General features: G+C 34.3%; 1 protein-coding gene across 2 annotated transcripts in view; it reads left to right on the plus strand.

Annotated features, from left to right (window-relative positions):
- The window catches only part of LOC148285218 (uncharacterized), a 242,967-nt gene that overhangs the window by 60,716 nt on the left and 168,770 nt on the right, over positions 1 to 13,481 (plus strand). Inside the window, exons 3-4 of one of the 2 annotated variants that reach the window (XM_088228447.1) lie at positions 4,589 to 4,785; positions 12,694 to 13,049. In XM_088228447.1, coding sequence (XP_088084573.1) covers positions 4,589 to 4,785; positions 12,694 to 13,049 — 553 coding nt within the window. The remainder of the gene's footprint in view (positions 1 to 4,588; positions 4,786 to 12,693; positions 13,050 to 13,481) is intronic. The other variant, XM_088228455.1, reaches the window with a different exon arrangement.

The raw sequence follows: 13,481 nt of genomic DNA on the forward strand, positions 1-13,481 counted from the left end.
AACAAATTTGAAATTACCGGCATTTTATCCATTAATCTACTCGTTTACTTAAGTTCTGCAATCACCTAACATTTTTTGATGGATATGACAAAAGATTCTTGACGAGTTTAAATATAAGCGCTGCGTTCATTTTTAGTAATGTTTGTGATCTAGTTTTCGTGTGTGATTTAGTAATGTTGTGTTTGTGAGTTGTGATCACAGACGAACTTTCTCGAAACTGAGTAGCCAAAATTTGATACAGTTGACATTATTATAAGTGAAGATTCATTACTTTTTTAACAACGCCGTTTTTCGCACATTTCTTCCGAAATGCTAAAAAGTATTACAGTGAGAAGTTAACAGAGTTACCTTCAATGAGTGGGTTCAGTGCTACGGGAAAATGGATTATAATGAATGGATATAGATCTTCCGAACCAACCAATGATATAGTATTGTGATAGATTTCCGGTTTACGGGAACCCGATTCATCAATCAGCAGAAATCTCCGAAGAGAACTTGTGACGTCACACGCGGAGTAACTTATTTTTTTTTATTTCATTTTTTTAATTTTTTATTTTATTTTATTTTATTTCATTGGAAAGCCAACAGACATTTATAAATTTATAATTTACAATTTTATTATAAATACATATTATAAATACATATCATAAAGTCCACTTAGAGGCTTCCACTCAAATCAGCCAATGCAAGGTCATAAGCTCTTGTAAATGCCTAAACTTCTATATTCCCTCCTCAAAAATGTTTTCGCTCTCCGTTGCAATAAATTTCAAACATTAGGTGTTAATTTTTTTATTTTTTTTGCACCATAACAGGCCAGGAGGCCCAATTACAGCGGTGAATTACATCACAGAACACCCAGGCTTGAGAAAAATCACATTTTAATTTTTGTGTTCTCACCGGGAATCGAACCCGGAACCTTCCGTCTGTGAGTCGAGCATCTTGACCACTACACCACGGAGGCCGCCATATTATATACTATAAGTTGTGTCGGTTTTCTTCCAAATTTAAAAATGAGCACTAAAATTTGATGAAAATGGCTTTTAAGGTTACACGTTTTTCAAAAGAAAAATTTCTGTTATACAAGATATTGTATTTGCTTTTACGTTACATATATTATTTTATTGCAAGCCTTCAAAATGGAATGTCGAGTAGACGAAAGTGAGCATTTTCGACACCTCCTTCTGTTCGCGCTAAATCGAGGATATATAGATTCCAAAGCTGCTCGCGATATTTGCGCAGTGTACGGGGAAGATGTTGTAAATTATTTAATAATTTATTGGAAAATAATGAAGGAGAATACATTAATGACTAATTTGTTGCAAATTTTTTTCGTGTCCCCCTGTTCTAGTCATTTGGGGAAAACGGAAACAACTTATAATTACGTCTTTTATATTTACATATTGCAGGCAGATTTTTTAAACATATTTTCGATTCCAATTTCGAAATGCTTTCCTACCTAACCAGTGGCTCAATCACAAGTAACTATCGACGTGATAATAATTCCTCACCGTGGTTGTTTACCGTATTTGCGATCACAATGCAACATCCGTGAACACCTAATATTGAATGTCAAAATATTTACGTTTCGCGACGTACGTATAATCCTGTTGCGCAATCACATATATGAATTTTACCGGTGTAAATATGGAAAATATTCTAAAACTGCTATTTTCATTTATTTATTTATTATTTATCAGGCTATTCATTGCAATCAGCCGGTGGTTAGCAAGCCAAATGTCAAGAAAAGAAGTCGCCATAGTAATTGTATTTTAATTTTCACTTTTTTGAATTAGATACTCCTCACTTTTTTTCCAAATGCAATATATTGTATTATTTTTTATAGTAAACGCCGATTTTTCGCCAGTGAAGTGTATTTATTTACGAGAAAAACAAAAAACAAACCGACACGAGCGTTGACTTAGATATTACACACGTGTTGAATTCTCTTCTTCTTTTCCACATCCGCTCCTAAGTGGAGCATGTGGACATCACCAGTTGCCTCCAGGAGACCCTATCGCCAGCTAGCATTTTTGCCTCTTACCACGCCAATCCGCCGAATAAAGTCTAAAGATCGTCATCGCATCGACGGCCTTCTAGGTTTATAGAAGAGGCAACTCGAGTTTATGTTCTCCTGAGGCATGCGCAGCACGTGTCCAAGCCAGGTCCACCGCCGCATCCTCAAAACGCTGGTCATAGGAGGCTGCTGCATCCGTTCTCGGACTTCAATGTTAGTTATAAAATCAAACCACCTTATACCTAATATTTTCATCATGCACTTACTCTCAAAACTCAGAATGTTCATTGTGATCGCTCAAATGCTTAGCATGTTTTTAAGCACGTCGATAGTCGATAGTTATTTGTGATTGAGCTACTGAGTATTTCTAACTCGTGTTTGTAATCGCACTGTATGCGCAGTGATAAGTTTTAATGGATAAATTATCGTAAAAATAAGCGACGCAAATTTCCTGCGGTTGTAATTCAACGAGAAAATAAAGCCTTATTTAAATATCTGCGGACGCAGTCAGCTCGACGGAAAACCGTGGGTAGATGATGGGACCTTGAATTAAAAATATAAGTTTGTTAGTTTTGCCGTCCGTGTGCAGCGAACCGAAGCGAGGGAGATTTTTTTGTTCATCATTTCGGCACCGCGGCTAAAGATTTACGAGGAAATTTTCAGATTTAGTATTGATTTAGGCAACCAAGCCGAGCGAGATAATAACCCGCGCTAGCAACGCCAAAATAAAAGAGACCTTTATATTCATATCTGGTGATTTTTTGTTCTTTTTTGTGTCTGACTGGCCCATCCAGTACCTACGGATGTGTTCGGACATGTTTCACATCGTAATCTCCAGGGTGCCGGCTTCGTTGGTCAAGTTTTACAAACGTCATTTTTGTCATTAACACATTCGTTGAAATGATTCGAATATCTGATTAAAATATTTCATTCGCATTTCGACACTTTCACTTGTCGATTCGTTAGCGAACACCTCGATTTATTTACCTACATACAATACCTAGGTAGGATTGAGTACGTAATTGTTAGCATATAATCGGGGTACGTTGCAATATTTCTTTGACTTGTCAGATTCCATTTTTTTCTTCTCTCCGTTTTGTAAAGGGTCAATTCTAATTTTAAAAAACTTCTGTATTTAATTATTTTATACTCAAATGCGCATATGTGGTATTAATTTGTATTAAAAGTATTAATTATCAAATGTGTCCAAAACAGTTCCATTGTAACGCCACAAAATGGCTGAAAAATATCTCTCCGGTATAAGTGCCATCGAGTCGAAAGCACTCGTCCAGGATTCTGGTTCTAAGTCCTACTTGGCACCCAGAACTGTATTCTTAATCCGCTCTGTTGCAGGCTTAAGAATATTGTTAGTTAAAAATAATTTATTGTTAGTTGAGCAAAAATTTGGGAAGGATCGTGAAATGTAAGTAAAGGATTATAAAAAAACGTACCACATATTAAATGTGTTTTTTTATACGATAGCCGTTATAAAAATTAATAATATAATAGTGAAATATCACTTTTTTTCAAACATTTTCAAAGTAACAAGGGTCTATGAAATACTAAAAATAAATTCTTGTTATTAGTGGCATAAAAAATACGTTTAAATTTGTAATTTTGAATTCCCGCAAAAACGGTGATTCCATGGCCGCACCCCCAATACGTCACGATTCACGTTTATTTGTTCGTGGCCATAGAAATTCGTGTAGAACAATATCACGAATAATGTTTGAGTACGTCCGAATGCTTGCAGACTGGCTGGATTTCCTCCCTAGGGAGTTATTCATATTTAAATTTATTTCAACAGTGAGGGAAAACATTTTTGAGAAGGGAATATGGAAGTCTAGGCATTAACAGGGCTTATGACCTGTAATTGGCTGGTCTAAGTGGCCACTTTACACACTGTATAACTTATATTATAAAACGCACAATAAAACAACAAAAACATAATATAAACAATATTAATGTTTTTTTGTCGACTACTCACAATAAACGTTCAATTAACTATACCGAGAAGTTTGATTGATAATTTAACTTATACTTTTATCTAAATCATTAACATAATGAGTTTTTCTACTGACATTTCTTGGTGGAACTGCATTTTTAATTATAATAATAAAAATACGTGTATAGTTTTATTCCACTATAATTTATACATTTTCACACCAGTCTGACGATGTCGGTCACGACGAAACCCGGTCACTGGTAAAAAAATATAAATAAAAGTGGATTAAAACTATTTACGTATTTTTATTATTATAATTAAATCATTAACATAAACTATATTTGTTTATTCTCAAATAGAAAAACATTTCAAAAAAGTATATTGTAAAGTGTCCTCTACACGGGTTACCCCAGTGAGGTCACATTATTTTTATTATTAATTATAGTTTGTAAGAGTAAAATATGAATAAATAAATAAATATTGTCAAAGAATATTCCTTAACAATTACGACGACAAATTATTATTTTGTAAAATATTGTTTTTGTCGGTACTATGTTTTGGCGATCACGGCTCGACTATATCTAGGAGCCAGGAGTTGAATCCCATTTTGAATTTGTTGTTGTCTCCAGGCGTGGTGTACGGGCCCGGCCACGAGAAGTTCCCTTCATGGCCCATCGCGGCGGCCGCGGAGGCCCCGCGCGCTACTCGCGCGCCCCCCACGGGCAGCTCGAGCCGCTCCAAGTCCTGGACTGACCACACCTGCTACCCCAAGGAGCGCCCCGTGGTCTGCAGCCGGCCGTACATGCGCCGGTCCCACCCTCAGCAGGTATTGCCAGCCGGAGAGCTGTTAGAACTAGGGGTTATTACTTAGTAAAGACCGAGATACTTGGAGAAGAAAATGTATTATATCATTTTAAACTGGGTGTCTCCATTTGAGAAGTCTGCTATTTACGAAGCCACTACGGGTGGAAACACCCCGACCGGTTAACGCGTCGGATATTTACTAAGCGGTAGCATCCCAGGATTGCAACCGGATTTTTTTTGCTACAGCCACTTCAGGTCCTTCAACGCGTGATTGTAGTGGATTGCAAATCCTAAGAAAAAATGAAATATTTAAAAAAATTCCTGCTGTTGATATTTAAGACACGAATCTGAAGCCACCAAGCTCGAACCTCCGTCACCAACAGCGAGACACAACAGTACCATTACCGCGATTATGAACGCTATCTTCATATGTACATATCGAGAGAGTACACATAACTTCTGTACTATCTCTATCTGCTTGTCATCTCGACGTCATATGATCAAATTCAACCAATCAAAGACCCCGAAAATTTAGGCGCGTTCCTTACTCCATTAAAATTTAATATAGTTCAAATCGTTTATAAACTCCAATAAATCCCAATTTAAGCAAAAAATGCTTCCGTTAGACATGATTTTTTTAAAAATGACTTTTGGCAATTACCAAGACGGTATGCTTAACGATCGTCTGTATTTATCTACCGAGCGAACGATCGTCTGTATTACAAAGCCGGCTCTTTTGACGTCTCGATACGAACCTCCAGAAAAATAATAAAAATATAGTAACTATTTTTTTTTTATAGTGGCAACATCTAACGCCTAGGTGCTCTTATGTGTTAATAGGGCAGTATCTAGCCACATTATTATTTAGGCGTTCGTTTTCAAAACTGACAGTTACATCAGAATTGAATTCTACTTGAAAAATTACTTATTTCTCTCTAATATTTTTTATAGGCTTTTAAGAAAAAAGTGCCAACCTCAGAACGATTAAAATTTTAATAAATCGTAATTAAAGGAAAAATTGGTCGGTGGAACAAACTTTTTGTCACTTTAAATGCGTAGATATACGTATCGAGGGGCACTAGACCCGTCGGTACAAACCGATGTACTTACATCAAAACTTAATGGCGGGGATCTGTTGTGTATCTGTGTAATCGCCCGGAAGAATTTATCTTCAATTATGACGTCAAAATGAAGTTATTTAACTTTAGTGCTTACGCGTAGATATGTGTACCTTAACGTACGATTGTTACATATCGATGTACCTACGAAAAACTTGAAGGTGGGGTGTCGGTAGTGTATCTTCGTAATCGCTCGAGAGAATTCATCTTCAACTATACCGTCATGGTGAAGGTGTGACGTCCTTAGCTTCCCATCATAATCGCATCCCGGGGCCTCGATCACTATGGGAAGTGAACCGAGTTATCTTTAATTGTCTGTTTGTATATTTTTTATTATTATGATCATATTATAATTTTGTGAACTGCTATTAGTTGTAGATTTAGTTTTCATTTCTGCGTAAATAACGTTAGTTTAAATACAAAATAATGTGTACCTTCACGAACATGACACGTTTGATCATATATTGTAATACTATCAGCTATCAGCCTACCTTATTGAGCCACAACCACTTCTACCTAGGAATATCGCTGAACGCAAGTAAACTTGTTCTATAAATTGTACATAAATAATGTGAGTTATATCAATTTATAGTGTCGCCATCTGTCGCCATCATTTAATGCAGTGGCGAACAATCGTGGAAATTTCTTCCTACATTTCACTCTGAGAATGGAACGGGTAGCTTTCTTAGAAATCCGTGGCAATATTTTCCCATGAGCGCAGTGTGACTGCTACTCCGTATTCTAACTTTGTATGGAAGTAATATTACTTATATTACAAATTTAATAATTGACCCACTTGCCTCGCTACTCAGCTATCTAATTCTAACAATGGGTGTTTCGCGATTAGAGCTGAGCCGGGCAAGGTTAGTTATGAATAATGTAATAATTATAAACACGTGTTATCAGTTTTGAAATGCATTTGATAATTCTGAAAAGGTAACGTAAACAATTTCTCGATAACTCCGATTAATGTTCATTGTTCTCGCATCAGTTCGGCATTCGACTATTGTTTTGGGAAACGCTGGAAAACGACCTAAATTCGAAATCGAGTCAGCTTAAACTTGTATAGAAAACATTATATTTATATATATATATATATATATATATAATTCCTCTGTACATGTGACGTCACTGAATTCCTCCTAAACGGCTTAACCGATTTACGTACGATTTTCAGAGAAATATAGATCTTTGCGCTGAGCGAGTTCGTAGATATTAAAATCTTCAATCTAATATGTAAAAAAACAAGTAAGGAGCACAAATGTTTTATTCATCGATCTACCGAGGTTGCATTCAAGGAAAAGGGATTTACAAAAAATGGAAAGATGTAGTTTTTTTTTGTGATTAAAAAAGTTTGGTTTTGAATGTTTACAAACAGCATTTGTTTTTTGAGGATTTCAATCAGATTCTTTCCTAAAATTCCTTATAATTTCTACACATTTATTTCTTTTTACTGGATTTTTGGTAATAATAAAATAATATTAAATTCAGTACATTTTCATCAATCATATTCTTACATAAGTACACCCCTCTGTTTGTGAGAAGACCTCTGATGTTTCAAAAAGAATACCATATTTGAAAAAAATATATTTTATGTTTTGGAATTCAACCATAAACCTACTTAAATTCAATATTTGAATGTCAGTTTTTAGTTTTGGAATTGAATCACAAACAAGTACCTAGGTACCTACTTATCAATGAAAAGTCTTTTTCCAAGCTAATAGCAGGCAAGCCAACGTTTGGGCAGGACAACGTCTGTCGGGTCCGATAGTTTTAAATAAAATAGTAATTTATTTTAAATAAAACACTTTGTATTTTTTACCACAATAATAACACAAGTTTCAAGTTTTCTGAATTACCCATCATCGGGTGTAAATATAAACTTAACTAAAATATATACACAGATTAGTTCTTAGGTACTGATTGGGTCGGGTGGAAGGGGGGAGGCAGTGTGAAGTGGAGGGGGTGGGGTTTCCCTTATTATGGGGAATATTGATGGCAGAGGTGACGAAATTTGGAATATAATATCGTTAATTAAAGTTTCCTCTGAATTTTTTATTTAATTTCATTATTTATTTATATTTATTATTATACCTTTATTTGTGACAGAATGTAATGGATGTAATAAGGAATGTAATAAGTTGAATTTTATATGAATGAAAAGAATGTTTGTATCCATAATACAGTTTGCAAATTCAGAAAAAGTATTGCTAGAAAGTCCACGGCGGTGTTCGTTAACTCTATTTTTTTAATTTCTCGCAGCTTGGCCCATATATTTAGTGTTGCAATTTCCACACGTAAATTCATGTACACCGCTTTTTTCTAACAAAGTGTTTTAATTATTAATTTATTATTATTCTAGTAAGTAAATTATTTTTTTTAAAGAAAGAAATATTACCCGAATATTTTAACTTAATGTGGCCATTTTTAACGAGTAGTAAATACCTCAATATTAGAAAATGGAAATCAAATTGTGTCAAGTGGGGTTTGAGCCTCGGACCTCCGGCCCGTGAGTCTGCAACTCTAGCCACGGGACCACAACCCGATTAAATAAATTCAAAATGTTTTTAAACAAAGTAAATGCTGTAACAATAAAAAATTAAATATTAATTATTTGAATTTGTGACTATTTTAAACTCCACGAAAGACTTCATGTTCGTGTGTGCGAATTTAAAATGTTTATTCCGCGAAAGAGACCAAAAAAATATTTTCGGATGGGAAAATAAAGACATAAGTCTGGTTGTTTACAATGAAGTTTCGATGCATATTGAATTTATTTAACTCTTAAATATTACGTCTTTATTACGAAAGGATCAATTTGGACTATATTTTTTAATGTCTTTCTAAGTTACTCATTTAAAACATTGTTGTTGAAAGAAAAAAAATACTAACTAAATTTAATTAAGTGTATTATTAAATTAGAAAATAAATAAAAAATCTGATGAATAACGTAAAATCTGACATTATCATCGTTCTCTTTGTGCACCAATAGGTGCATAGGGCACTGCAATGATACACCAATCGCAGTGTATCTTGATCATTTTTGTTACATGAAGGTATGAGGATCAGTGTTACGCTTCAGATACCAATCCAGGGACTATGAAATATTTTAAAGGGAAAAACACCCTTTTAAATAAATATTTCAAATCAGTATCTTGATCATTTTTGTTACATGAAGGTATGAGGATCAGTGTTACGCTTCAGATACCAATCCAGGGACCATTAAATATTTTTAAGGGAAAAACATCCTTTTAAATAAATATTTCAAATCCGGAAATCGAACCCAAAACCTCTTGCGTGGTAGGCAAACGTGCTTACCATTACACCACGAGGCCGACAAAATCTGACATGGTCGTTTCACATTGGTGATTAAATGTGCAATTCTTTACTTTTAACTAAAATTTTGTTATATTTTAAAATAAAAAGAGTTATTAAATTGAAAAACAGTAATTGTTTTAAAAACCAAAAACACTGACAATCGTCTATTTAGGCATTGTATTAGTGTGAAAAATCACTGTTATCGGCACATTTCTCACATTTTATCAATGTATTTGAATGGGTTTTACAACATTCATGTTCAGATTCATGGTAAGTACAAGTTCCACTATTCATTTAGCAAGCCACTAATGAATTTGTTCATTTTGATCAGTTTCGATAAGACCACTGTACATACTAGTTATATATTTGATTTATTTTATCTATTTCATCTATTTTATCTATTTTATCTTTTTAATATATTTAATCTATTTAATCTATTTTATCTATTTGATCTATTTTATCTATTTTATTCTATTTATTCTATTTATTCTATTAATTTTATTTATTTTATTTTATTTATTCTATTTATTCTATTTATTCTATTTATTCTATTTATTCTATTTATTCTATTTATTCTATTTATTCTATTTATTCTATTTATTCTATTTATTCTATTTATTATATTTATTCTATTTATTCTATTTATTCTATTTATTCTACTTATTATATTTATTATATTTATTCTATTTATTCTATTTATTCTATTTATTCTATTTATTCTATTTATTCTATTTATTCTATTTATTCTATTTATTCTATTTATTCTATTTATTCTATTTATTCTATTTATTCTATTTATTCTATTTATTCTATTTATTCTATTTATTCTATTTATTCTATTTATTCTATTTATTCTATTTATTCTATTTATTTTATTTATTTTATTTATTTTATTTATTTTATTTATTTTATTTATTTTATTTATTTTACTTATTTTATTTATTTTATTTATTTTATTCATTTTATTCATTTTATTTATTTTATTCATATTTTTCTCTCACAAACTATAATTAATAATACAAATAATGTGACCTCACTGGGGTTACCCGTGCCGAGGACACTTAACAATATACTTTTTTGAAATGTTTTTACCTAAGGAGTAAGCAAAGAAGACTAACTTTATAAACAGATATAATTAACAAAATATTGAGACAGCTTTAAAAACTAGGTATATATGTACATCTACAGTATGTGTCATTTTACTAGTTAGTTTTTTTAATAGGTATTTTTTATGAGTCGAATATGATCATAAATAATATTATTATTACAGAAACTATAAAACAAACAGCCGCAATACACCCACCCCGTTTCACGTTTTAACATAAACTGGGAATCCCAAAAATATGAGACATAACTAACAGTTGGATGGCTTGGTTTGTAAAAATGAGGCAATTTATTCAGTAAAGCGTTATTAAAATCATCCATTATTAGGTGTTACTGTTATGACTTGTCATTGGCATTTTTTAAAACACAAATATTTTCGTTCTTATTATTTGTCTAAATATTTCAATTTTGGGGGTCATTTTCAACGAACTGTAAATAACTGACTATTAGAAAATGGGAATCAGGTTGTGGTTGAGCGAGGTTCGAACCTCGGACCTAGAGCCGCAACCCGATTCAAAGTGATCACGACATTTACATATTCTCTCCAGTAAGAACTTCTTCATCTCTGCTGATGTATTTGTCTATCTAGATAAAAAAAATCCCAACATGAATATAATCCGCCAATTTGTTAATGCTGATTTAGACATTCTCAAAATACCGTTTATGCTTTTAGTTTATGTTATTGGTGTTTGAATTTTACATTGGTGAATATAATGCAGAACACCCAGACTTGGAAAAATTCACATTAGATTTTCGCCATCTCGAAATGAGGACACTACACTTGTTTACCATATGTTTGAGTTCACCGCGCCCGCGCCGCACCGCAAACGCTCGCCACTATAGTCAAGCACAAGTCTTTGTAGGTACAGAACTGTGAATACAAACCATCGCGGCTTCCTGATATGGCCACGCCATGTTTTTCTCTGTCTTTGTCACGTATCAACATTTGCATCTTAAATATTTTAGCAGTTCTTTGGATGTCCATTCGCTCTACACGTCCAAACCAACACGGCACCCCTCAGCCTCGCATACTGCACGTTTTTCGGCATGTATTTGTTCACCTGTCACCATTCAATCTTATAATAGATCGCATTTCGACAACACTTATTACAGCCTACTTTCATCATTGTTTTCAAATGATAGGTGACGAGTACAGTTGGTTTAACGGCCAACTGTGGAACCGGCGCGGCGGCGGCGTCGCGGGTTCTCCGTTATCATCTCTTTTCCACCTCCTGACAGGCTTCAGCGGGTTACTTTTTTTTTTTAATCCGTACTTCACATCCGTACTGTGAAAATCGTGAAATATCACTTATTTTTATCGTTTAGTTCCATAATTTATAATGAAAATTTAAATAGCGAAAATCGAATTAACCACCTTTTATGGTAGATCAGTTATTGCATTATTATTATTCGTGTAAGCTGTTTGATCTCCTTAAATATATAAAAAAAAAAATAGTAAAACAAATTCCGTAAAAAAGACCACTGTAATAAAACGTTTGGACATACAAGTATAGAGCGAATGAACGGCGAAAGAACGGCAAACAATGTTTCCTCTTTTATTTATCTATTTTCATGCATTGCTGTGCACACTGTGCTATATTAGTATAATTGGTGGGAAACCAAATTCCCACGCGAATGCGGGTCGAGAAATAGCGGGGGGTGAAGTCCTAGGGCTACTACGATATTATTTAGCGGAGTGGACTGTATTTTTTTTTAAAATAAGTGAGTATCCTCGATATGCTGTTTGCAGTGTCAATCGGTCACAACCTCAACAAATGAGATGCATTAGGAATGGAGGCCACTAACCTTAACTTCGCTTTTGATGGAATTGCTGTGGTCCGACTGGTCACTTATGAGTGGCACGAACACGAGGGAAGGCACCAATCTGGAGCTCAACTCTGTTGGTTGGTGGAAACAAAGTCTATGATGCAGCACACGTTCAACAAAATAAACGCGCGATGTGCGACACGAGACCTTGATGTGGCGGATGATCAAAAGATACTATGGTGGGAAGGGAATAGTGCTTGTGGGTACAAAGGATGTAGAAGTTGTGACAATACTTGAACAATGCATACCCACATAATTTGCAACCAATAATACAATGATATTATTACAAAAAAACATATCTGTCTATGTCTCCATTGTTGTGAATAAGGAGTGTGGCTTATGGCCACGATTACGATTCGGATGATGATGGATGCAGAATACGTGTAAGACCGAGAAAGACATGGCATGACCAAATTCAAATACTTGAAGATGGACATATCAAAAGTCGGAATAATGGGCTTGCATGCAAAAAAAGATGTATGAATGTAGAGATATGACGTTTTATCGTTTGTTTGTTAAAATAAATGAAATAATTATAAAGAAGATTAATTTATTGATTTCAGTTGAAGACTGTGCTCGAACGCTGCGAGAAAAATACCCCTGAGACATTCGAGTTCTTTAGCAGAATGGAGAGAAGCAGCGACGCCAGGGATGGGATATCGTCTCCCCCGGAGCGGGACGATCAGCACAAGGGCCTGGAGGAGTACGGCAAGCTACTGCAGGACCAGACGCTGCTGCGGTACTCCTACGCCGTGCTGAGCCGGGAGAAGGCCGCGCCCCTGACGCTGGCAGACCTGGAGGAGTACACCAGGAGCTGCGAGAGCATCCAGCACCAGAAGCAGCCCTCGTACGCCCAGTCAGAGGGCTACCACAGCTACGTGTCCAGTACGGACTCCACATCCACGCCATTTTTAGACAGGTATTACAAATACAGATGTACGTTATAAAATACTATATATATAAGAACAAGAAAACAAGCTGAGGAATGTCTCATATATCATAGTATAATTTATATATAAAAATAAATATTTTTGTTCTTATGATTTACCGAAATATTTCAATTTTGGTGGCATGTTCAACGAGTTGTAAATAACTCACTATTAGAACTTGGGAATCAAGTTGAGGTAGAGTGGGGTTCGAACCTAAGACATCTGATTCATGAGTCTGCATCAATAACCGCGGGATCACAACCCGATTGAAAGTTACCTTTTTTCGGATGTATTTTAAATTTCATTGTCTTATTTCTCTTGAAATTATGTATTAATCTGTAATTGATGTAAGAGTGCACTTATGTACAAACAAAATAATTAACTTGTAACGGAACGTGCCAGTGGAGTGGATACATCTATAA

The sequence above is a fragment of the Micrasema longulum genome, unplaced genomic scaffold (assembly GCF_059751315.1).
Source record: "Micrasema longulum isolate JH-2025_06_02 unplaced genomic scaffold, ASM5975131v1 h1tg000046l, whole genome shotgun sequence".
NCBI lineage: Eukaryota > Metazoa > Arthropoda > Insecta > Trichoptera > Brachycentridae > Micrasema > Micrasema longulum.